General features: G+C 49.8%; 1 protein-coding gene across 13 annotated transcripts in view; it reads left to right on the top strand.

Moving 5' to 3' along the window:
• TTC7A (tetratricopeptide repeat domain 7A) overlaps nt 1-25,372 on the top strand; it is a 158,737-nt gene that overhangs the window by 21,032 nt on the left and 112,333 nt on the right. For 2 of the 13 annotated variants that reach the window (XM_054677828.2, XM_016948482.4), the window contains exons 1-3: nt 4,069-4,598; nt 13,217-13,380; nt 19,717-19,885. In XM_054677828.2, the coding sequence (XP_054533803.1) occupies nt 4,415-4,598; nt 13,217-13,380; nt 19,717-19,885 (517 nt within the window). In that variant the 5' untranslated portion in view covers nt 4,069-4,414. Of the gene's footprint in view, nt 1-4,061; nt 4,599-13,216; nt 13,381-13,512; nt 13,577-14,493; nt 14,591-14,633; nt 14,742-19,716; nt 19,886-21,371; nt 21,430-25,372 lie in introns of those variants that run through there. The other 11 variants (XM_016948483.4, XM_063789883.1, XM_063789879.1 and 8 more) reach the window with 10 other exon arrangements.

Below are 25,372 nucleotides of genomic sequence, written 5' to 3'. Positions count from 1 at the left end.
GTGAGCCACCATGCCCAACCCCAAAAATTACTTCCTTAACAGATTTCTTGGCCAAAGCAAAATAAAAAGCTGAACTACTTAAAACTATCTTTTAGACCTCCCCTGCCCCAATATCACAGCTGAAACCTACTATTTCTTTTCCCCTACCCTATGCTCCTCCATCTCCCTCTGCCCTTTTCTCTCCCTCAGATCCACTCCCCTTTCCTCCTGGCTGGCTAGATACCCCAAAGCTCACTTAACTTCAGAATAGAAAAAAAAATCTCTGTGGTGGATTTTAAGCCCTGTTTTCATTTTTAGCTGAAAGCCATTGTAAAAGACTCTTCAAGGCCTAAATGGGACTTCGAATTGTTTTAGGAACATATCATCCAGAGCAGCCAGATTTATAGCAATTCATTTATATGCCAGTAGGGGCCTCAGAAGCAAAACATTGGATGAAAAAGTCAGAATGGAAAACCCCCCAATGATGATTTTTTATTTATTTTGTAGAGACAGGGTCTCACTAGATTGTCCAGGCTGGTCTTGAATTCCTGGACTCAAGTGATTCTCCCACCTCCTTCTCCCAAAGTGTTAGGATTATAGGCACGAGCTGCCATGCCTGGCCCAACAGTGATTTCAAAGGCCATGGATTGCATAGGAAGCTGAAGGGGTTTGGGGAAGCTGTGAACGTTAGTCAAGGTCTTTTGGAGGCTATCGGCAGTCTTCCCTGTGAAAGCAAAATGTGCTCTAATTAGTTCTTTGTCAAGAGAGAAGTCTGTTCAGCAGGTCATGGACTGAAGAAAAATACTGTGTATATATATGTAAAAGAGAGAAGTCTGATGGAGACTTCAGGGCTAGGCCCTTTACTATCTAGTGGCAGAATTCTGGAGTAGATCTTGAAGCAGAGGTGATGGGACTCTTTTCTCTTTTTGTGAATGGCCTTAAACCAGAAATAGGGGATTTATTATGCAAACAAAAACTAGAATGGGAAACAGCCCCATGGCCAGATCTCCAAAACCTCCTTGAACATTTTGAAAGAGCCCTAGAATTAAGAAACTAAAGAAAAAGAAAAAAGCAAAAATCAAGTCACCAATGAAGGTGTTCAATTTCCCATTCAGCCTTTAAACCCACAAGGAAACATTTCTCTAAAACGTAAAGGACAACCTTACAAACTTGATGGATATAGGAACAAAATATCAATCTTAAACTTGATCACTATTATACCTTTTTTTTTCCTTAATATCAGTAAACTTCTTGGGTCATACGCCTATCTAATAATCCTCAACACAACTCCCCTATGCCACAGCCTAAACCTGTGCCTCGGACCTTCAACCGAGGGGGTATTCTCTTCTACTTTGTGACACTATACTTTAATAACTTAATAGCGAGGGATTCATTGTGTGAATGGAGTTACCACATGACATGCTCTCCTGAGGATTTTTTTCCTTCTAGTCCCTGAGGCCCTTCCTATCCATAATAAGGTCATAGCTAATTTGGATATTGATTTATCAGTACTTTGGTGTGTAAATCAAGCATTAAGTTGAAGTTCTCTTATAGTCAATAAATTCTATGGGCCCTGTGTGGTGGGTGGTTCATACCTGCAATCAAAGCACTTTGGAGGCTGGGTGGGGTGGCTTATGCCTGTAATCCCAGCACTTTGGGAGGCCAAGGCGGGCAGATCATGAGGTCAGGAGTTTGAGACCAGCCTGGCCAACATAGTGAAACCCGTCTCTACTAAAAATACAAAAATTAGCTGAGCATGGTGGTGCACGCCTGTAGTCCCAGCTACTCGGGAGGCTAAGGCAGGAGAATTGCTTGAACCTGGGAGACGGAGGTTGTGGTGAGCTGAGATCGTGCCACTGCATTCCAGCCTGGGCAACAGAGCGAGACTCTGTCTCAAAAAAAAAAAAAAAAAAAAGTACTTTGCGGGCCAGGGTGGGAGGACCGCTTGAAGCTGGGAGTTTAAGACCAGCCTGGGCAACACAGCAAGATCCCGTCTCTACAAACAAAATAATAAATTAAAAATAATAGTAAAATAAAGTAAAAATTTTACTGATACTCTACAGGAGCTAAACCCATCAAGGTTCAGACTGACCCATCTAAACCTCTACCCAAAATTGTACAATAGCCTCTAAAACAAGTCACTAAGGAAGGAATAAAACTGGCCCGGCGCAGTGGCTCAAGCCTGTAATCCTAGCACTTTGGGAGGCCAAGGTGGGTTCTTATTCCTAGTTTTTTTACACCCCTGAGAAATGTTGGTCATCAGAGGGCTGGGGTTTTGTCCCTACTGGAAAATAGCTGTGAAGGGGTCCGGCGTATGCTGAGGAAGAGCTCATTAAAAATGTGAGCCATGAAAACTGTTCCTCCCCACACTCGTTTATGCCCACACATACATGAGTATTGGTGACCCCCTTAAAGCAACAAGCAGTGATTCCCTCTACAGTTAGTTCACTAGGTGCTCTACAACCTGGGGGCAGGGCTGGCAAAGGACTAGGAAAAAAGAGGCAGGAAAGGAGGTCTTATTTCTGCCAAGGTCGCCTCCCTCTTATCAACCCTGCTGTTCACTCCCTGCCCCAGGGCTGACTCCCAGGAATGCCAGGCGTGGGGCAAATCACAGTGTGTTCTCGGGTCACCCTAATCCAACCGCTCTCTCCAAGTGAAATCCGGTTCTGGTGACCATCAAAGGCAGCCAAAGGGTAACAAAAAGCCAGCTTGAGGAGTTGACTGGAGTAAGCCAGGAGTTTACAGACTGCTTGACTAAACTGTCTCTAAATTCCAACTGCCAGAGCAGCTTCAGCTTCCCTTCATCTACCTCCTGGCCTCTGGGGGTTCAGAACAGTCCCCAGGTGCTCAGAGCAGCACCCACCGTTAGGAAATCCTGCCCACCAAACAAGGACTGGAGCTGCATTTAGAACCCGGAGAGGAGGGCCTCCACATGGGAGTCGGGGGTCAGTGGGAACAGGAAGACTGTCTTCAACTAATCACCCTGTGTGGCTTCATGTGAAAGGCCACACGGGACTATGCACTAGGAGCCTGGGTTCTGCTTGACATAAAAACCTTCCCTCGGTTACAGTTGTCCAAAAACATTTAGGGCAGTGGTGAAGACTCCAGAGGGAGGACGTGGAGCACCTTCTAACTCTTAGGAGTCTGCTCAAAAGTTTGCCCTGACCCTGCTGTCTTTTGAGTCTTCAGTCTGGACCATACAATGTGTCACTTAAATGCCGGTGGTTTTTGGTTTCGGGTCTTGCTGTGGCTTCTCCAGCACTGGTCTGTGAGCTGCGGCGGCAGCGGGGCCGGGCCCCTGTAAGAGGTCTCCCCCCAAGGGTGGACCTCGGCTGCCCCCGCTAGGCCCCGCCCCGTAGTCCTGTGAACTTCTGGGCACCCCACAGCCCTGGGCTAAACCCTGCTAAGCGCTCCATAGAGCTTTGGTCACAGTCTTAGACCAGGATGAAGAAATAAATAAATACCAAGGTGGTGAAACAGCCTAAAGCCTTTAAGAAATCCAGGGCAACAGAGATTCCACAGAGGACAGGTCAACGGGTTAGGGAAGTCAAGTTGGAAAGAGGAACTCCGCTAAAATAAGAAAATACAAATGCTCCCAGCAGAGGGGCGTCCAGAGAGTCGCGGGCCTGGGAACGGGCCTGGGTCCTCGCGAGCATGCCTGGCCCGCATCGCAACAGGGCGGGGCGGACAGCGGCAGGCCAGCTCCCGGGAGGCTCGCCGTCGGGGTTGGGGCCCGTCGGCCGGCCTCTCCCCATTTTTGTGACGTGTCAGGGGCAGCAGCGGTGACGGGGCCACCACACAAAGCCAGGTCGTCGGGCGGTGGTCTCCCAGGCTAAGAGCCCCGATGGGATGGGGAGGGGGCGGGAAGCGAGGCGCCCCCGGGCGCCGGGGCTCCGCGCGGGATTAAAGTGAGCTCGGACTCCGCGGCGGGGGCGGCGGCGGGGGGCGGGTACCCGGGCGGCCACGAGCGCCCTTCGCGCGCCTGGCTGCTGTGGCCGCGCTGGCAGCCAGCGAGCCCGGCTCGCCGAGGCCTCGCCACGCCCCCGCGGGGGTGGAGCCGCGGCCAGGGGCGGCTCCGCAGCTGGCGGCGCCGGGGCCCGGGGCGGAGGCTGTGGCAGCAGCTGCAGCGGCGGCGGCGGCGGCGGCGGCAGCGCCAGGAGCTGCTACAGCAGAGGCGGAGGTTGCTCCTGTACGCGTACGGGCCGCTCGGCCGGAGCCGCAGCCCGGAGGCGCCGGGCGGTGCGCTGGGTGCTGGTGCTGCTGCTGCTGCTGCTGCTGCCCACCCTCCGCCGCCCGGGCCCCCGCTGCCGCCCGGGCCCCGGCTGCCGTCTGCGCCCCCGTCGACCCCGCCCGCGAGTGCGCCCCAGCCAGGACGCCGCCCCCGGCCGGGTCTCCACTTCTTGGCCGCACCTTCCATGACAGCGCCCGCGAGAAGATGGCTGCGAAGGGCGCGCACGGCTCCCACCTGAAGGTGGAGAGCGAGCTGGAGCGCTGCCGCGCCGAGGGCCACTGGGACCGCATGCCGGAGCTGGTCCGGCAGCTGCAGACGCTGAGCATGCCCGGCGGCGGAGGTAACAGGCGAGGCAGCCCGAGCGCAGCGTTCACCTTTCCGGACACCGGTGAGTAAGGGAAGAGGCTGGCTCGCCCGCAGCGAGCGCGCGAAACGCACCGCCTCCTCCAGGAAGCGCGCCCAGACAGTCCTCGGCCGACAGCGGGCGCCTACCAGCCCACCGTGCTAGTCTTAAGAGCAGCCAGGGTAGTTAGGAAAGTCCTTCTGCCGCGAGAGAAAAATCACATGTAGTTTGGGGGCTTGGAGGGAAGAGAAACGGCTTTTGCTCTCTGTCCTTTAGGATAATGTGGCTAACTCTGTCAACCGTGAAATGGTGGTATCTGCATATCATGAGATCAGTGCATTGGCTGGACTCTGCCCCCCACCGCGGTCCGAGGGTGGGGTGTCCCTAAACTCCATCAGGTGAAGTGTGTCTGTCTCGTCTTTGTCCACAGTTCTCGCAAGTGACGTTGAAAACGGAGCTCCGTCCGAAGCAGACAGGGGCGAGGGTTTGACGAGCTCCAGGGTGGGGTGGTGGAGAAATGGGGAAGCGGCTTGGCCAGCCTCAGTTTCCTCATCTGTGGCGATCTCGGGACACATCCAGCTCTAGCAGTCGGTGGCTTTAGCAGTAGGGCTGGTTTGGCTGGGCCGGGCTCTTGTGCTGGGGCGGGAAAGCACCCTGATGTGGCAGCGGGGAACACCCCGCCCCAGTCTCTAACCTCAAATCCTGTTCCTGGGGCCTTCAGCTTACCCTCCCTGAGTCCTCTCTGTGGGCACAATCACTTAGGAGGCTTTGTGGAAGGAGGCAGGGAATAAATGAATACAGATATAAATAATTTTTAAAGACTGCCCAGCCTGTGGAAGGCTCTGAGAGGGACAGATCGTGATAGTAATAGTAATAGTCAACACTTACTTCGTGCTTCCTGTGTACCAGACACTGTCCTGAGCACTTTAATCAACCCCGTGAAGCAGGTACTCTTGTTTGTCCCACTTTACAGATAAGGAAACTGAGGCACAGAGCAACTAAATAACTTGATCAGCTAGCCAATAAGTTGTGGAACCAGGATTTGTGCCCAGGTTTCTGAGTACATCCTTTAAATCACTTGCACTATTACCTCTCAAAGATGTACAGCACAAAATCCTTGCCCTTGGAGAGCTCCCACAGTGAATGGGGAGGCAAGAAAGTGATCGGAGGGCAATTGTTTGTGGGGTTTTTTTGGTTGTCTTTTTGTTTTTGTTTTTGTTTGTTTGTTTGTTTTTGAGACAGGGTCTCTCTCTGTTACCCAGGCTGGAGTGTAATAGTGCGGTCTCAGCTCACTGCAGCCTCAACTTCCTGGGCTCAAGCAATCCTTCCACCTCAGCCTCCCAAGTAGCTGGGACTACAGGTGCTGGCTACCATGCCCGGCTAATTTTTGCAGTTTTAGTAGAGACGGGGTTTCGCCATGTTGCCCAGGCTGATCTCCAACTAGGCTGAAGCATTCCGCCCACCTGGGCCTCCCAAAGTGCTGGGATTACAGGCATGAGCCACTGTGTCTGGCCGCTTTCTCTATTTTTAAAATTCTTGTAAACAATCCTATTAGGAGGGCAGGAGTTATTGTCCCCATTTTAGACATAGGGACACCAAGGCCCAGAGAGGTCATATAATGTGTATGTGGTTAAAGCCTGTACTCAAGCCTGAGTCTCTGCCACCAAGTCTCCTAGTGTCAGAGTTGGGGACACGGAGCCTGGGCTGGCTTCACTGTGGGAACTGGCCAGTATAAGGAAGGAGATGGAGGGTCAGCAGGGTCTCTCCTGCCAGTTTTGGGGTCTGTGAATGATTTTTCTCCCAGTTAAATCCAGACACACTATCACAAAGCATGCACTCACACTGGGACACATAGTCATACATGCATATGCACACACAGAAACACGAGGAACAAAAAAAAATGCCTCCCAAAGCCCATGCGTAGAGCATTGTTTGGATTGACTGCTGTTTTGGTCCTTTCTCTACAGGGTTCCTTGATCACTCAAGGGATTGAGAGCTTGTTCTTTTTTGGGGTTTGATGCAGACTCCCCTGCAGCCCTGAAGGGAGATTCTTAACATCCCACCTGGCCTGTTTGACTCTTACAAGTCAGTGATCTGAAGCTTCCACAGTTACAGAATTGGGAAAGGTTCTGAGATGGGGTTGAAACCCATTTTACTGAGGCCTTGAGGTCCAGCGGTGTCTGATATTTCCTACAGAAATGAAAAGTACCTCCTACTCAGAGGTAGATTCAGGGGGGCAGAAAGGGAAGATGAGCTGTGGGGACTCTTTCTGATCTGGGGGGATGAAAGATCAGGAGATACTTCAGCAGAGTAGGCCCCTGTACCCTTTTCCTGTCTAAGGTTGCTCCTCACCACCCAACCAGGGGGAAGGTGCTTGCTACTGTCTCCTCACTCACATCCGGTCTAGATTTGGTCAGGATGGAGCAGGGGAACCCCAGAGTCCTGCTTGCTGTGCTGGGGTTTGTTCATATAGAAACAAGGAGCCCATCCAAGTGGTTAAAAAACAACTTTATTATGAAGAATTTTCAAAACATTAAAGAACATGAAAGAATGAGTCCCTTGTATCCATCAACCAACAGCAGTGATACGAACTCACGAAGTTTCGCCTGAGCTATGCTCAACCCTTTTCCTTCCACATTTCAGTTTTTCAGTATGTACAATAAGAACTCTGGTATTTTGGGTTTTTTTTTTTTTTTTTTTTTTTTTTTGAGACAAGAACTTGCTTTTTCACCCAGGCTGGAGTTCAGTGGTATAATTATAGCTTACTACACACTCAAACTCGTGGGCTCAAGGGAACCTTCCACCTCAGCCTCCTGACTAGAAGGAAGGGCAGACTGGGCAACAAAGTGAGATCCCATCTCTACCCCCTACTCCCCTAAAAAATATAGCTAGGCATGGTGGCACACACCTGTAGTCCCAGCTGTTTGGGAGGCCAAGACGGGAGGATCACTTGAGGCCAGGAGTTCGAGATCAGCCCAGGCAACATACCTCAGGCACACGTCAGCAAACCCAGCTAATTTTCAAATTTTTTTGTAGAGATGGGGTCTTGCTATGTTGCCCAAGTTGGTCTTGAACTCCTGGGCTTAAGCTATTCTCCTACTTCGGCCTCCCAAAGTGTTGAGATTTCAGGCATGAGCCACCACACCCAGCAATAAGAACTCTTTTTAAAAATATAGCCACTGTACCATTATTACACCTTACAAAAATCTAACAATTACCTTTTACAATTAGTTATTAGAGTCAGGATCCAAATTAGGCCACATAACTGCACTTGATTGTTAGGTTAGGTCTCTGTACCCCGCCCAACATTTTGTTATGAAAATTTCAAATATACAGTAAAGGTCAAAAAAATTTGCAGTGAACACCTGTGTACCTATTAACCTTTTGCTGTGCTTGCTTTATTACATATCTGTTCTCTACTCATCTTGAGACTTTCTTTTTAATTTTTTTTTATTCTTAGAGACAAGGTCTTACTCTCATAGTTCACTTCACCCTGGGCTCAAGTGATCCTCCTGCCTCAGCCTCCCAAATGGCTGGGATCACAGGTGTGTATGCCACTACACCCAGTTAATTTTTTTTTTAGATGGAGTCTTGCTCTGTTGCCAGGCTGGAGTGCAGTGGTGCGATCTCAGCTCATTGCAACCTCTGCCTCCCGGGTTCAAGCGATTCTCCTGCCTCAGCCTCCCAAGTAGCTGGGACTACAGGTGCGTGCCACCACACCCAGCTAATTTTTGTATTTTTAGAGACGAGGTTTCACCATGTTGGCCAGGATGGTCTCTATCTGTTGACCTCATGTTCCAGCCGCCTCGGCCTCCCGAAGTGCTGGGATTACGGGCGTGAGCCACCGTGCCCAGCTACCTAGTTAATTTTTTTATTTTTTGTAGAGATAGGATTTCACTTTGTGGTCCAGGCTGATTTTGAACTCCTAGACTCAAGCAATCTTCCTGCCTTGATCTCCCAAAGTGCTGGAATTATAGGTGTGAGCCACCGTGCCCGGTCTTTGAGTGTCTCTTAATCTGTAGTCACCCTCCCCGCCGCCCCACTTTTTTTTTTCTTCTTCTTAAGACTGGAGATTGTTTTGAACATTTCTTCCATTTCAGTTAGAAGGGGTTTGTTTGAGGCAGATGGTCTCTTGCTAGTTTCAGCCTTTTCCTCTTGGCTGTGGTTGGCAGGTCCCAGCCTTCTATAGTCCTGGGAGGTGAGCAGCTGCAGAAACCACTGTGCCCGTTTGCCCCAGCGGGGAAGGGCCTGGTCTGAATCCTGGCCTGGCTGGCTAGACCAATGTTTCCTGACTGTGAATGGGTGGGTTGTGGAGAGGGGATCACTGTCATCCAAACATGGGGTCTTGAAGGGTATTCCTGTGACCTGGCACTCTTGGAGAGGCCAGGAGGGGATGTGAGCTGAAGGGGCTGTAAGGAAGGTGGGCACTGAGGCCTTCCAGACACGATGGGGTTGGGAGACTGGGTGGCCAGTAAATGGGGCTTTGGGGCTTTGCTGAGGGCAAGGTGCTGAGCAGGGCTGCAGAATCAGCACCCAGAGTCAGATTCACTATCGGTCTGATGGGAAGGTCTTCTTAAATGCCCCTGGGTAGAGAGAAGCTGCAGCATTTCACCAGAACTGGGATAGGGAGTAGGTTTCGGACAACAGGATGATAAAAAGCAACTTGTTTTCCTTTTGGAAGGACAGAGAAGCCTTTATCCACCTGAATTCTTTTTTTTTAATTTTTTTAATTTTTATTTTCTATAGATGAGGTATTGCCCTGTTGCCTAGGCTGGAGTGCAGTGGCACAGTCATGGCTCCCTACAGCGTTGAACTCTTGGGCTCAAGCCATCCTCCCACCTCAGCCTTCCAAGTAGCTGGGACTCTAGGCGTGTACCTCTAACCTCAGCTAACTTTTTTTGTGTGTAGCGACAGAGTCTCACTATGTTGACCAGGCTGGTCTCTAACTCCTGGTCTCAATCAGTCCTACCACCTCGGCCTCCCAAAGTGCTGGGATTATAGGCATAAGCCACCACACCAGGCCTGAATTCTTGTTTAACAACTATAAGTCTAGAACTTCTAATTCCGAAACATCCTTCAGTTCCATAGACTGAACAGTTGAGAATAGTTGGATGGAAAGAAAAGAGGAAGGCAAGAGAGAGGTAGGGCAGGGAGAGGAGAGTTGAGCAAAGGAGGAAAAGAAAGTGAATTTTTGCTGCCTGCTGAGTGTCTGGCCATGTTTGTTTACCATGGTAAACAAACAACAAGTAGATTGAGTTGGGGGCTGAAAGGGGCAGGCAGAAAGCCTTCTGTGAAGGACCTGAAGTGTCAATCAACAAAGTAGTCTGAAAGTCACAGGTATATGAAGGTAAGGACAGTTCTTATCCCTGTCCTTGGATTTACAACTAGCTTTTAACGTACTCTTTTAAGTTGTTAAGACTGTTGTTTATTTTGAAATTACCAGCAGCTCCGCTGTGCATGGGTTGCAGGAGAGACAGGGTGTTTTTGGCTCTGTTATGTTTTATTATTGTTACTGGCTGTGACCCTAACAATAATGCATATCTTTATTATCATCTATAAAATGGTGATAATACCTACCTTTCAGGGCTGTAGAGATGAAATGATGCTATATAAAAAAGTGTCTGGCCCATACTAAGCCTTCGACAAATATTAGTGCCTCTTTCGCAGCCAGTCACTCTTATGGTTTAGAGATATGTGGTGAAGGATCAATTTTGTTTTCTTTAAATTCCAAATCTGGCCAGGCATAGTGGTTCACATCTGTAATCCCAGCATTTTGGGAGGCCGAGGCAGGCAGATCACTTGAGCCCAGGAGTTCGAGACCAGCCTGGCCAACATGGTAAAACCCCGTCTCTACCAAAAATACAAAAAATTAGCTGGGTGTGGTGGTGCGTGCCTGTAGTCCCAGCTACTCAGTAGGCTGAGGCAGGAGAATCCTTTAAACCCAGGAGGTGGAGGTTGCAGTGAGCTGAGATTGTGCCATTGCACTTCAGCCTGGGTGATAGAGACCCTGTCTCAAAATAAATTCCCAATCTGTTATGCTCTGATACTTTCATAAAGTACAATAAAAATGAATTACTAGAAAAATAAAAGAAAAATACACAAAGTACTACCTCCCAATTTTTTAGTATTAGATTTCAACAGATTTAAAATTACTCTGTCAAATTTCTAAGGTGTACTTTTAAGTTTCTGCACTCATCTCCTTGGTATTGGATCACAAGCATGGAGAGACCCGCAGGCCATGGCCAGCCGCACTTGGAGCAGCCTGGGTCCAAAGGGGCATGCTCTGGGGAGGAAGCTGGTTTCTCTTGGCATGAAAGTACCCAACCAAACAGCTCAACCAAGCGAGGAGCTCTGGTCCGGGCAGGTGGATGGCAGAGTGCACGGGATGGCCACTGATGGTGCCTTATCTGGTGGCACGGTGGCCCAAGGGCGCGAGTCCTGCCAGTGCACAGAGGAAAGGGGGCAACAAGGCGGGGACCAGCTGGGGGACGGGGCCAGCGTCCTGAGGGGTGTGTTTCCCTCTTTAGGCTCTGACTTCAAACCCCACCCCTGGCTTTACAGAGGCAAAGCAGGTTAGAAGCAGGGAGCAACTTTCCCCAAGGCCCACAGCTCTGGAATGTGGCTCTGACTGACTGGGTCTATGGGGATGTTCAAAAATAATTCTGATGTACGTTGCCAAATTACCCTAGAGGTTCTACCAACTTATAGTCTGCCAGCAATGAATGATAGTTTGAACCAGGTACTTTTTTGACCATTTCCTTAAAATGTTAATTTTAAAAGTCATGAGGTACATAGCAAAGGATCCCATAACAGGTGCCTTCAGAACGAAACCCCCCTGCGATGGTGTTCTTGGGATTCTGGGCTTTAGAACCGTTCTCTGTGGGGAATCTCCCTTACGGTGAGAGATTCTTCTTCAGAGGCATGAAGTTTTTTGTGTTTTTCTAAAGACGAGGTCTCCCTATGTTGCCCAGGCTGGTCTTGAACTCCTGGGCTTGAGCAATTCTTCCACCTCAGCCTCCCAAGAAGCTGGGACTACAGGCTTGCACTACTGTGCCCAGCTAAGGCATGCAGTTTTGGACTAGTGGCTATGAGATGTTAGCAGACTGTGGTATCCTGAGAGTGAGGAGGCAATGGCAGCCCTGTAGATCTGAGAACACTGTACGGGTAGCAAAAAGAGCACTTTGAAAAAGATGGCACCAAGCAGGCATTCCTAGGGATGTTTTTGGATTGGCACTTAACTCTCGATCCTGATGGCTTCCCTGTGGGGTAGTTGAGAGGATCCAATTCACTCAAAAGGTATTTACTCAGTGCTTATATTGAATGGTGGGCCTGCTCCTCACCCCAGTTGCTGGGAGGGGCAATGAGCACAGCCACCCAAGAACCATGGTGAAACCATCTTGACCTCAGACCCTGCACACTGAACACCCGGCTCCCATGGTCGAGCCACCTCTGCTGTAGGTAGCAGGAATCTGGTGGTCACAAGACGAGTTTTCAGTGTGGTAAAGGGAGGCAGCAAATAAACCAAGCAGTATATTATCTTTATTTTTATTTTTTGAGACAGAATCTCACTTTGTTGCCCAGGCTGGAGTGCAGTGGTGCGATCTCGGCTCACTGCAACCTCCGTCTCCCGAATTCAAGCAGTTCTGCCTCAGCTTCCCGAGTAGCTGGGATTACAGGTGCCCATCATCATGCCTGGCTAATTTTTGCATTTTTAGTGGAGACAGAGTTTTGCCATGTTGGCCAGGCTGGTCTCAAACTCCTGACCTCAAGTGATCTGCCTGCCTTGGGCTCCCAAAGTGCTGGGATTACAGGTGTGAGGCACTGCGCTCGCTAAACCAAGCAGTATAAAACCACCTACCAGGTGGTGAGGGATGCAAATGAGCTACCCTCATTTGCGGGTATACCCTATATGTGAGAGAACTCCAGAAAATGCAGGTATTCAACATGTTCGAGGATTTGCCTTGGCAACAAGTGGATCTGCTTCCCACCTAACTCTACTGTGGCTGCTAGGTTATCCTGAGTCATGTCAAATTACCTTAAAAACTGGATGGTACGGTGGCTGATGCCTGTAATCCCAGCACTTTGGGAGGCTGAGTCAGGAGGGTCACTTGAGCCTGGGAGTGCCATGATCATGCCAGTGCACTCCAGCTAGGGTGGCAGAGTGAGACTCTGTTTAAAACAAACAAACAAACAAAAACACTTAAAAATGGGGAAAACCAATTATGGTTACATAGAAATTAGGAGCATGTGAAAGTACATTATTAAACCACTTCATGTATTTTTTCTCTTCAATCATTTGGGGAGAATTCTTCTTGGTTTAAGAACTTATTATCCACAGCACAGCATATGTAGGACTTTGTCCCTTATTTTAAATTCTGAAATTCTGGGAATTTGTCCCCGAGTCCTGGGAACTCTGTCTTCCCAACCATTAAACTACAGCAGAAAATAAATCCAAGGGGCAATTTGTATTGTGACCATAGTAGAATGCCTGTGTCTTCTCTTTAAACGCTGTTGAAATTTATGAAAAATGTGCCTTTATTTTCTCAGACCTGAGCCATTCATGTACTGGGTATGGGTGGTTGGGTGGGTCCAGGAGTGTGCAACTCCCTCCATTATCCGCCTTGTTCGGGGTTTGCTGCTCTGACCCCTACTTTGCTTTTCAGATGACTTTGGGAAATTGCTGCTGGCTGAGGCCCTCCTGGAGCAGTGTTTGAAGGAGAACCATGCCAAAATAAAAGACTCCATGCCTTTGCTGGAGAAGAATGAGCCGAAGATGAGCGAAGCCAAAAATTATCTAAGCAGTATCCTTAACCATGGGAGGCTCTCGGTAAGTCGTCAGCCTTCAAGCCTGAGACCTCCTCTCCTCGGCTGTCTTGCCTCGCATCTGTCCAGTCCTCCCTGAGTCATTTGGTCACCTGAGCAACAAGTCTCTCTTACAAGCTGCCCTTGCACTTACAGTAGCCACTGGCTGCACATGGCCCCTTGAGCACTTGGAGTATGGCTAGTCCACATTGAGATGTGCTGTAAGTATAAAGCATACACAAGGTTTCAAAGACTTAGTACAAAACAAAGAATAGAAAAGAGCAGTAACTTTTTATGTTGATTACATGTTCAAATGGTATATTTTGGATATATTGGGTTAAATAAAACATGTTATTAAAATTAATTTCACCTTTTACCTTTTTCAGTGTGACTAAAAAAAATCTTAGTAGAAATTTTTAAATTACACATGTGGTTCACATTTGTGGCTTACATTATATTTTTTTGGACAGTGCTTGGTTGACTTAATATGTGCCTGGCCCTTTGGGCTCCTTGGGTCAGGGGGCTCTCAGGAAAATAAAACCTCAGTGAACCTGTGACCTAGTTAGAAACAGGCAAACATGCAGAGTTGGCTAGGGACAGAAGAGCTCCATAACAGGGCAAGCCCATTTAAGTCCACGTGTATTTATCAAGCACCTACTGAGTACAAGACACTGAGGGAGGTAGAGGACCCACCTCTCCCTCCCAGAAGGACTATAGTCACAACTTTCTCTGGACTTCGCTGCTCAAAATGTGGTCCACCCACCAGCAGTGTAGGCATCATTGGGGAGCTGGTTAGAAATGCAATTAAGAGGAAAAAAAAAAAAAAGAAATGCAATTAAGAATTAGAATCTGCGTTTTAACAAGCTCTCCTGGGTGATTCATATGTGCATCCAAGTTTGAGGCTGTGGCTGTGTTAGATTACAATGTATCCTGAGCTATAATAGTGGCATGGGTATGTCATTAGAAACTCAAAGAGGAGGGGGAGGGGGTAAAAAAAAACTCAAAGAGGAAGTGATCCCTCCCTCCCTCCCTTCCTTCCTTGCTTCCTTCCCCTCTGTCTCTCTCTTTCTGTCTGTCTTTCTGTCTGTCTTTATTTTCTTCAGGGTCTCGCTGTGTTACTCAGGCTGGTCTCCAACTCCTGGGCTCAAGCGATCCTCCTACTTCAGCCTCCCGAAGCGTTGGGATTACAGGAGTGAGGCACTGCACCCAGCTGATTTTTAAAGAGCTATTCCAAAGTAATATATTCACTTCCTTAAACCTTTTATTCCAACGTACTGTGTGCAAGGCATTGTGTTGTGCACTCTGAAGGCAATCAAGACGAATCCAGTATGGACCCTGCCCTCAAGGAGGTTGCACGTCTCTTGGGAAGATAAGTCCTATCAGCAAGTAAATAGCCTTCCTCCAAGGTAGACCGTGATAGGAGTGGTATCCACAAGGAAGCAAGTCTGAGGGGGATGCTCTTTGGGGATAAGCAGAGAGCAGACTCTGAGTAATGGCAGTACTAGAATTGGATCCTTCTGGGGCTGGATCTAGACAAGGTTGTAAAGGTACTTTGGGGCTAGTAAGGGCAGACTGGAACACCAGGCCAGGATGTGCAGGGCTTATTTTGTAAGGGAGGGAAAGGCCAGGGGAGAGGGGAGTGTGTACTAGAAGTTTAAGGTTACTGCTTTTAGGCTCCTTGACAGGTATTGTAGCACTGGGAGGTTTGTATTGGGTTAAAATAGCTGCCTGACCCTGAGCATGCTTGACCCCACAGACCTTCCAGTTTCTCATCTGCTGGTCAAAAGGGTTGGACCAGATTGGTGGGGTTCAAGCTTTTCCCACCAAGACCTCTTTTCGTTTTAAAAATATTAAATTAATAATTAAATGTTAAATTAAATATTTAAAAATTGTTTTTAAAATAAACATGATTCAGGCTTATTGTAAAAATTCCAGTCAACAAATAAGTAATTTGAGTGATAAATAAAAGTCCCAGCTGGCCTATGGCTCACGCCTGTAGTCTTAGCACTTTGGGAGGCTAAGGTGGGAGGATTGCTTGAGCCAGAAGTTTGAGATCAGACTGGGCAACATGGTGAGACCGCATCTCTACAGAAAATTTTTTTAATTAGCTAGGTGTGGTGGCTTGCACCTGTGGTCCCAGCTACCCAAGAAGCTGCGGCTGGAGGGTCACTTGAGCCTAGGAGGTTGAGGCTGCAGTGAGTTGTGTTCATGCCACTGCACTCCAGCCTGGGTGACAGAGCAAGATCCTGTCTCACACACACAAAAAAAGTTCTTGTTTTCCAACCTCACCCTCATGCCCACACCCATCCTCAGAGTTGAGCACTGGTCAGTATTTGATGTGCATTTCCTATGCCTTTCTTTGTGCATTTACAAACATATATACACACAGATTTTTCTTTTCATAGAGTTGTAAGATATATATTTTTCACCAAGAAGTTTTATTTAGAGCTTTCTCCATGCCAGTATTGTCTCATTCTTTGTATTGGCTGAATAGTAACCACATGTATTGTGACAACGGTTTTATTAAATACAAATTGTACCATATTTTGTTAAACAAAGACATATATAGGCACCAATAATGTGCAGAAATTTACTGTTATCCAGGCCAGAGCCAAAAACTTAATGTTGATCTGTAAAATAATATATTAAATGTCGTTTGTGGGATTCTTTTTTGAGACAGGGTCTCACTCTGTCACCCAGGCTGGAGTGCAGTGGCGTGAACATGGCTCACTGCAGACTGGACTTCCTGGGCTCAAGTGATCATCCTGCTTCAGCCTCCTGAGTAGCTGGGACTATAGGCATGCACCACCACACCCAGCTAATTTTTAAATTTTTTTGTAGAGACAAAGTCTTGTCATATTGCTCAGGCTGGTCTTAAACTCCTGGGATCAAGCAATCCTGTCACCTCTGCCTCCCAAAGTGCTAGGATTACAGGCGTGAGCCACCATGCCTGGCCATCATTTGTAGTATTCTCTATCTCACCCCCAAAGATCAGGTCATAGTTGGCGTGACCTTTCTTGGCAGCTGATGCAGTCTCAGGTGGATTCCTGTGCATCCAAGTAGCTCTGCTGGATGAGAAGGAGAGCTGGGAGAGGTGGGTCCTGAGGCACCTCCTTGGGAAAGCTTGAAACCCTTTCCTCTTGGTTATCTCTCTAAGACCCTGTCCAGCTCAGTTGTGTGGAGATCAGTGAAAACAAGCCACTTGTCCTAAACTCTGTTCTCCTACTAGGTTGAGGCTTTGCACCATCGCATGCAGGCCTCCAAGGAACCTTCTGCAACGGTATTTACTATTAGCCCCATTTCTTTTTCTTTCTATCTTTTTTTTTTTTTTTTCAATTTTTTGTAGAGACACAGTTCTCACTGTGTTTCTCAGGCTGGTCTCAGATTCTGGGTTTCAAGCGATCCTCTTGCCTTGGTGTCCCAAAGTGCTGAGATTACAGGTGTGAGCCACTGTGCCCTGCCAAGCCCCATCTCTTGAGACCCAAGAAAGGTGATCACAACCCAGGCCTTTAGTGTCTACAGCCCATGCTCTAATGCTGTCTCTCATTTCTTGGTACTGCCTCCCAGAGTACTGGGGTGGAAATAAAATAATGACTGGGAAAGTTGGATTCATGTGAAAGATGGTGATCACACCCCCACTTTTATAGTTCTCACGTTAGTCTGTGAAGTATTTCCTCATCCGTTCTTTCCTCATACCTGGATATCTCCATGAAGTCCTTTTTCCCCTTTTATTGACAGGGACAGTGAGGCACAAAAGGAGTAGGTGATGCGCTGATCCACACAGTAGAGGGGATTGTTCCTCTGGTAAAGCGACCTCCCCCGTGGCACCCTCCCACTGGGCAAGGGGTTCCGTTCCCTGACTGTTGTACTGATAGACCAAGAATATTTCACATTCAAATGCATGGGCCCCACAGAGTGCAGTGGACTTTTAATGTTGCCAAGTAAGGACATTAAGAAGCAAAAAATAGCAGCAAAATGATACCATCTTCTGCTCTTACTGTGCTATAACAGAAAAACAGTTTAGCATTGAAAGGGCAAGGTAGATATCCTTTCAGAACTAAGAGCCTTTTTTTTTTTTTTTTTTTTTTTTTTTTTTTTTTTTTTTTTTGAGACAATGGAGTCTTGCTCTGTCACCCAGGCTGGAGTACAGTGGCACGATCTTGGCTCACTGCAACTTCCGCCTCCCGGGTTCAAGCGATTCTTCTGCCTCAGCCTCCCAAGTAGCTAGGATTACAGGCACCCACCACCACGCCCGGCTAATTTTTGTATTTTTGGTAGAGATGGGTTTTACCATGTTGTCCAGGCTGGTCTCAAATTCCTGATCTTAGGTGATCCGCCTGCCTCGACCTCCCAAAGTGCTGGGATTACAGGCGTGAGCCACCGTACCCGGCCGAGCATTTTTTTAAATAGTGTAAATGTGGCTTTATAAAATATGCCCTGCATTGTCTAATTTTTCCCCAGCTTGGTGGAAGCTCTGTTGTAAACTGCCACTGGTCCTCCAGGAACCGCCACTAGCCACACCCCATCAGCATGTCTGAAATGTCCTTCTCTGCCTCACTGCCCTTGTCTCCATGTGCAGGATAATGATAATTACGCATACCCTGTATTTATCTTGCTCTTTTCCAAAGAAAAGTTCAAAGCTCTTTTCTGGACTTTGCCCTATTAATGCCTTCAGCATCGCTGTGATAGGCGGTGAGGAGTAGGTGTTATTATCTCTCCCTCACCCACGAGGAAGACGCAGCCCGAGCAGGGAGGAAATGAGCCCGTGGCTTGAGACCAGTGCAGGGAATGCAGAGTCACTGCCCAGCTTGGAAGGACTGTGGGCCACATACCTCTGGGATGTGTCATCTGTGGCCCTGGCCCAGGGAGTGGATGGCCTATCTGGGGAGACTAGCAAATCCCCTCAAAAGATTCAGCTTTGGAGAGTTAATTAATAGAGAGAGCAGGTCAGGCGTGCAGAGGCTGAATGGGCCCATTGGTAGAGGCATTGGAGGAGTTCAGCTGAAGGGAGCTCCCTGGTAGTCAAGGAGGCTTTCAGGAGAAGGTGGGCCTGAGCAAGGCCCCAAAGGATAGAAGAGGATCTGGTTAGGCCAGGGGGAAGGGGACCTGAGGAAGCACAGGCAAAAGAGGAATGTGGATTTACAAAAGCCAGAAGGACCAGTTGGGAAGGTGAATTTGGCTTCCCCGGAGCCTGTCTGTGCCACGCTTCATTTCTCTTGGCTTCTGAGAGGGCAGTAGATGGTAAGGAGTGCTGGAGGCTTGCCCTGGGGTCACAGGGACCCCAGACTCTTACCTCCCTACAGGGAGACAGGGGTAGCACCTTCCTGCCAGTGACAAATGCCAGGTGTGGGATGAGAGCTGCATCTTCAGGGAGCTTTATGGACAGATTGGTGCCTGTGTGGCGGGAGCAGTGCCCAGGGCCTGGCCCATAGGCATTGTGAGCCAGCTGAGGACAGGATCAGAGGCAGGGGGCCAGAGCAAATGGCCTGCAGAGGCGGGAGGTTACAAGGAGAACTGGGGCCATGTCCAAGGTCAGAACTCACGCGCCAGGGTGGCACAGCCCAGGGCCAGCACAGCCTCCCTCAGGCAACAGCACAGGATCCCAAGCCACAGTAGGGGTGATCATGGCTGACAAGACCACTGCAGGCCCTAAGGGAGGCCCTGAGAGTTCCTCTGTGGGATGGAGATTGAGATGTAAGCAACTTTTGAAAAAGGAGGGGAAAGAAAACAGGTTTAAATTCAGCCACTCTTGGCCTCCGTGATTCTGCACTTTGACCCCTTTCTGATAGGAAGAGGATGGTGACGCAGCAGGCCCTCTCCTCCTCAATCTGTCCCTCTGCCACTGTGGGGGGAGGCATAAGCTTCAGGGTCCCCACAGGCTGTTTCTAAGGCCTTTCACCTAATTATGATTTGCATATACATGTACACAAGAGGACTCCCAAAATGAGAAGCCTGGGGCTCCACAAAACTTAACTCCATCTCTGACTCCCCACTTGTGTTTAGAATAAATGCCTGAGCTTCTGAGTGCCCCCCCTGGGCTGCAGTCTTTGGGGGGCTTCAGGAGAGGGAAGACAGGGCCTAGTCTGCAAGGTCTCTGGAGTCTTGCTGGGGGCATAAAACGCACACACATGAAACAATTAGGCACTCATAGGAGAATTTTATTGAGAACCACAATGTAGGCTGCAGACCATGGGTGAGAGCGGGGAGCTGTCGGCATGTGCTTGAGCATCAAAGAAGGCTTTCTGGAGGAGGAGGGGAGTTCTGAGCAAGGTCTGAGGCAAACAGGGTCCAGGTTCAGTGGGGGTGTTCACCCCAAGGTAACTTTGGGGCAGGCGCTGGTAACATGTCCTTGTCATTTCAGCCACAGTACATGTGTGAGGCCATGCTGATCCTGGGCAAACTGCATTACGTGGAGGGCTCATACCGAGATGCCATCAGCATGTACGCACGGGCCGGGATTGATGACATGTCCATGGAGAACAAGCCCCTGTATCAGATGCGGCTGCTGTCGGAGGCTTTTGTCATCAAAGGTAGCTGTGGGCACCAGCCTGGGCTCCCCTCCACTGTGTGCAGCTCGTTGCACTCTGACTCCCAGGGCCCTGCTGGGCTCGTGTCCAGATTCTTCACCCGTGGTAGTGCCCATGCCCTGGCACTGGTGTCTAAGGTGGATGCCGGTGGCAACTGGCCATGTTGAGATTGCCTGGTGCCTGGGACGTTAGGAGACTCAGATTCTCGCCCTGGCTCTGTCAACAACAATTACCCTACTTTGTGTACCCTTGGGCAATCACCTCTTCACCTCCTTTGGCCTCAGTTTACTTGTTTGGAAGATACGGTTGTAATACCTGACCTCCCAGGGTTACCATGCCAAGAGTCATCAGCAGAGTTGTGTAGCAAGGTTTAGAAAGGTTTACAAAGTATGACCTCTCACTGGCAGGCTGGCTCTGCTGACTGGCGCTGGCCCCAGAGCAGGTGCTGGATGCTGTAGGAGTCTGCCACTCCTCAGTTATTTGTCGGGCACCTGCTGTGAGTGGCCCAGGGAGCAGGGGCTGAGACCCAGTGATGAACAGGTCAGAACCAGTTCCTGGAGGAGCTCTTAGCCTTCCAGGGTCAAGGGGTGCTCTGGAGGGGATTTAGGGACATGGGTCAGTGATGTAGGAATTTTATGAGGGGGCTGTGGACAGCCCAGCTGGGGAAATCGTGCCATTTAACTGGACACCAAATGTGTTCAATGTTAAAGTCATCCTACCCCAAACTTTGTGCTTCAGGCTCCTTCTTCCCTGGATCCCTGGCTGCGGTAGCCCCTCTGCCCAGCCTGCTGTCCGGAATCTTGGATGTTTGATCGTCTCCCTAGTGCAGCACAAACCAACCCCCAGAGAAAAGTCTAGAAAAGATGCCTGTGGCTCAGTGGGTATTTGGTGCCTGGCATTTGTAGACTATGTGACACACTCTATTATAGATAGGGACATTCTCACCATCTTGTGGGAAAACTGAGGCCCAGAGAGGATAACTTGCCCAAAGTTACCCAGATTCATGGTGGAGCCAGGATGAGAACCTCCATGCTCTGACTCTGGCCTTGGAGTGTGAGTCCTCCAAGGCCCTGCAACACACACTCAGTTTCCCCTGTCTCCCCTGGGTCCCAGGAGGAGTGACTGTGACATCTGTGGAGGGCACACCCTCCTTGACTCTGGCTGGTGGGACTTCTGAGGGGATTCGCCCACCCAAGATCCTTGGATCCCTTTTCCGTTGGGTCCACACCATGCCAGGAAACCTGGCAAGATGGTCACTGTGGGTGGTCTTCGTCCTTTGCTCTCTCATCCCCCGCTCTGCGCCTCTGGCACAGGCCAGTCTTGGGGGTGATCTGCATTTGGCATTTGGGTCTTTCGGGTCTCTTAGAAACCCCTTCAGCCATGGACGCCCTGAGCGGAACCCCCTTCCTCGGGCTTCCTTTCCGGGACTTTCTCCTGAGCCTGGCTCAGGATGGATTGCCCCCTGTCTCCTGCTCTCTCCTCTTTCCAGCATGCCTCCGGCTTCTTGGGGGAACACAGTCCCGGTGGTCAGAGGTCCTGCAGGGGAGGTAAGGAGACGGGCGCTGCCGGCGCGGGCTGCTTGGTCTCAGGCTGTGCTAGCTCCCGTTCCCCAGTGACTGCACATGGCCTCCCCTTTGCCTGCCTCCTCTCTGCCTGTCCTCCTCCCTGTCCTGCTGCAGTGACCACGCCTGCTGCCCGGCATGCTGAGGTTTGCCTGACCCTGTGTGTGCTTGAGACCATGCACGTGGCCACCGGGGTGTGCATGATGTTGATCTGCCTGGGTTTGGGGGATCCGGTGGGTCTTCCCATGCAGAGTAGAGGCCACACCCTTCGGGGGCTGAGGACGCTGGTCGTTGGTCCTGACTCCGTCTGTGAGCATGAGGGTGGTGGCAGCAGGGGCCACAGAGTTCACAGAATGCTGATATTTATGCAGCCCCCCTCCTTGCCAGGTAGGCCCTCGTTGAGCCCCCTCTGTAACCCTCTGAGCTGGTGTTCCCCTCATTCTATGTCGCGGATGAGGAGTTAAGGTTGGAAGAAGTGAGGTGACTCATGCGGGGGTCTCACAGGAAGTGGCAGAGGCAGGATTTGAACCCAGGCAGCTGGAGCTTGTGATACTGTTGCTGAGAATCCTAGGATGAAAGGAATCAAGTGATCCAGGCCAAGCCCTCATGTTACAGTTGAGGAGACTGAGGCTGACAAAAAGGAAGCAGCTTACTCAGGACATCAGTTAGCATGTATTTGAACTGGAGTCCTCCTTCCCAGGCAGCCCCTCGGTCTTGGGCTCCGTTTGATGCTGGGCTGCCTGCAGGAGCCTGACTGACCCACACTCAGCACTCCTTGGCAGACTATTAGGCCATGGCTTGACTCCATTTTTCACAGGAGTCTGCTCTGTGGTTCTGTTTGGTACTCTCAGGGGGTGGGCAGTCTGGGTCTCAGGCACATCTGGCTGGAGGAGGAGGACAGGGCTTGTGTGTCACAGTGGAGCCTGAGCTGGTCAGGCTAGGAGGCTCTGTGGAGGCCCCAGTGTGGAGCGGTTCCAACATGGAGCTGCTGTTCTTTTTAGGGGAGTCAGGAGCAGGCCCTGTGTCTCTTCGTCCCCACCCTCAAAAGACATAAAAACATATTCCCCTCACCCTCTTTCCCCATCAGAGCAGAGGGACTTGCACTGTGACCCTGTGAGGCGTCACTCACAAAGGCCCTGCCTTCCTCTGAAATGTGCCTCTGTGTGTTACACCCAAAGATGCTTTCTGATTCCCGGGGAGGCTTTAGACATCAACCCAGGAGCCTGAGTGAAGGGGCAGTTGCAGCAGTCTTGGGTTTTCCTTAGCCAGAGTGCAGAGACATCACATGCGTATTTGTGTATATAAGGTGTGGGGGAGTACATAACCTCCACCTCCTCTGAGGGGAAAAGAGTTATTGTCCATGTCACATTTGCTTAGAAACAATAGAAAAACCACATGTTCCCCCACTAAGATAGAAAAATAAGACAACTTCATGGAAAGACCTATTGTTTCCATGTCCAGGTGGTCTGTGCCCAGCCACCAGCATTCCTGGTCCCCTAACATTTGAGTCACACATGTGCTCAGACTGACCAGGTCCAGCCAGGAGTAGGAGACTGGATTTTAGGGCCTCTTGGTAGCACCTGGGAGGTGGGCTGGGCCCTGCTGGAGGCTCTGGAAGAAGAATCACCTCTTCCCTGGTCCTGCCTTCAGCTGCTCCTGGCTGCAGAGAAGTCATCATATTGACCTGTTGCTCAGTAATGCCCTGTTCTGTGGTCAGCTGCTCCCAAGTCACCTATGGCCCTGGGCAGAGCCTCCCCTGCCTGTCAGAATGCCCTGTTTGATTCTTCATTTCCCCGGTACCAATTTCCTGAGCTCCTCTGGTATACCTGATATTTGGTGGCATTCCCAGAAACATGGGGCACAGACCCATCCCTCTGGAAGCTGAGCCTCTGATGTATGTCTCTGATGTATGTGCATGTAGGGGGATGGGGGGAAGCAGGATGATCACATGTGCACCACCCAGGAGCTTGCAGGGGCCCTCCCCAAACTCACTGAATCAGAATCTACACCTTACAACTTTCCCGGGTGATGTACACGCACATTACCGTTGGTGAGACACTGCCCTGGAACACTTGTTTAATAAATATTTGTTGACTGATGGTTAACCTTCATCTCTACTCTGTAAATGGGAGGTGGCCATTTTAAGGATGAAGAAGCTGAGGAAGGTCACGCAGCCTGTAAGTAGCATTGGTGGCCAGATGGATGTCTCTAAAGCTTGTGTCCCACCTGTAACAGAGGAGCCCACCAGAGGGTGCTGGGAGGCAGATTACAGTTGCCTCCAAAATGGGTCAGACAGATGAGGACTTTCTCCTCTCTGGGCCTCCTTCAGCCCTGGCTTGAGTAGGGGCTACAGCCCTGGTGAAGCCCTGCAGCCATTTTCTTGGCATTTGCTTTCCCAGGGCTGTTTTTGGGTATTTGTGGACGAGTTGTTCAGAAAATTTGCTTTCTTATTTCAACCTAACATCCATCATCTTGGTCTAGAGTGGAAGCACACTCCTCTCCTACCCTATTCCCCAGGCCCTGCCATGGCCCCTTTGTAACTTCCGCCAGCCCACTGACCCCTGACCAACCATGTCAGATCAGGGGAAGACCCTGGAAAGGAAATGTTCCCAGCCAATTCCAGGTGCAGGTGACAGATATATATTCAGATGAAACAGCTCCATTACCATTCTTGTTTGTTTGGTAAAAAGGGAACATCATCCATTTACTCTGTATTAAAAATAATCAGGCCGGGCATGGTGGCTCACGCCTGTAATCCTAGCACATTGGGAGGCCGAGGTGGGCAGATCACGAGGTCAGGAGATCAAAACCATCCTGGCTAATGCAGGTGAAACCCTATCTCTACTAAAAATACAAAAAATTAGCTGGGTCTGGTGGCAGGTGCCTGTAGTCCCAGCTACTCGGGAGGCTGAGGCAGGAGAATGGCATGAACCCGGGAGGCGGAGCTTGCAGTGAGCCGAGATCGCACCACTGCACTCCAACCTGGGTGACAGAGCGAGACTCCATCTCAAATAAATAAATAAATAAATATAATAAAAAATAATCTAGGCTGGGTGCGGTGGCTCATGCCTGTAATCCCAGCACTTTGGGAAGCTGAGGCGGGCGGATGACTTGAGGTTAGGAGTTTGAGACCAGCCTGGCCAACATGGTGAAACCCTGTCTCTACTAAAAAAAAAGAAAGAACAAAAAATTAGCTGGTCGTGGTGGCATGCACCTGTAATCCCAGCTACTTGGGAGGCTGGAGAATCGCTTGAACCTGGGAGGCGGAGGTTGCAGTGAGCCGAGATCACACCATGGCACGACAGCTTGGGTGACAGAACAAGACTCCGTCTCAGAAAAACAAAAATAATCTAGAATGCTTTGGTTTCAAGGCTCTTCTAGGATGGCCTGTCTGCAGTGCTGCCCACTCCCTTGGCAGAACCCTCTGCATTTGACTCCATGTGCTCATGGCTGTGAGCCCTGTCTTCCACTGAATTCCAAGCCTCTTGAGTACAGGTGGTCATTTCTTTTGTACCCTCAACCAATCTCTCTCTCTCCTTTCCTGAAGCCCCACCTGTCTGCCTAATGAGGTCTGCTCCTGGTGTCCAACATAATCTGTGAAGTTCTTCCCTTCACTTCTTCTTGGGACATTGTCCTTGCCTTTTTTCTTCACTCTGCACATAGCTGCTTCCTTACATTCTCCTCCGACACAGTTCAGTGTGTCCTGTGCTGAGAGCTTCCCTTGGTTGTTCAGCCTGCAACATCCTCTCTCTCCTCCCAGCTCACTTGGACCTCAGCTCAGTATGCACGTCCATTCTACCCAGTTAGGGGTCGGTATGTTCCTCCACCGAGCGTCTGACCTCTTGCAGTTGTATCCCCCAAGGCTCCTGGCCCACCTCCCACAGGAGGAAGTAAAATTTGTCAGCAGTTGATTCAGCAAACACCTGCC

Source organism: Pan troglodytes, chromosome 12 (assembly GCF_028858775.2).
Source record: "Pan troglodytes isolate AG18354 chromosome 12, NHGRI_mPanTro3-v2.0_pri, whole genome shotgun sequence".
NCBI lineage: Eukaryota > Metazoa > Chordata > Mammalia > Primates > Hominidae > Pan > Pan troglodytes.
This window is presented reverse-complemented; position numbering and strand designations above follow the sequence as displayed.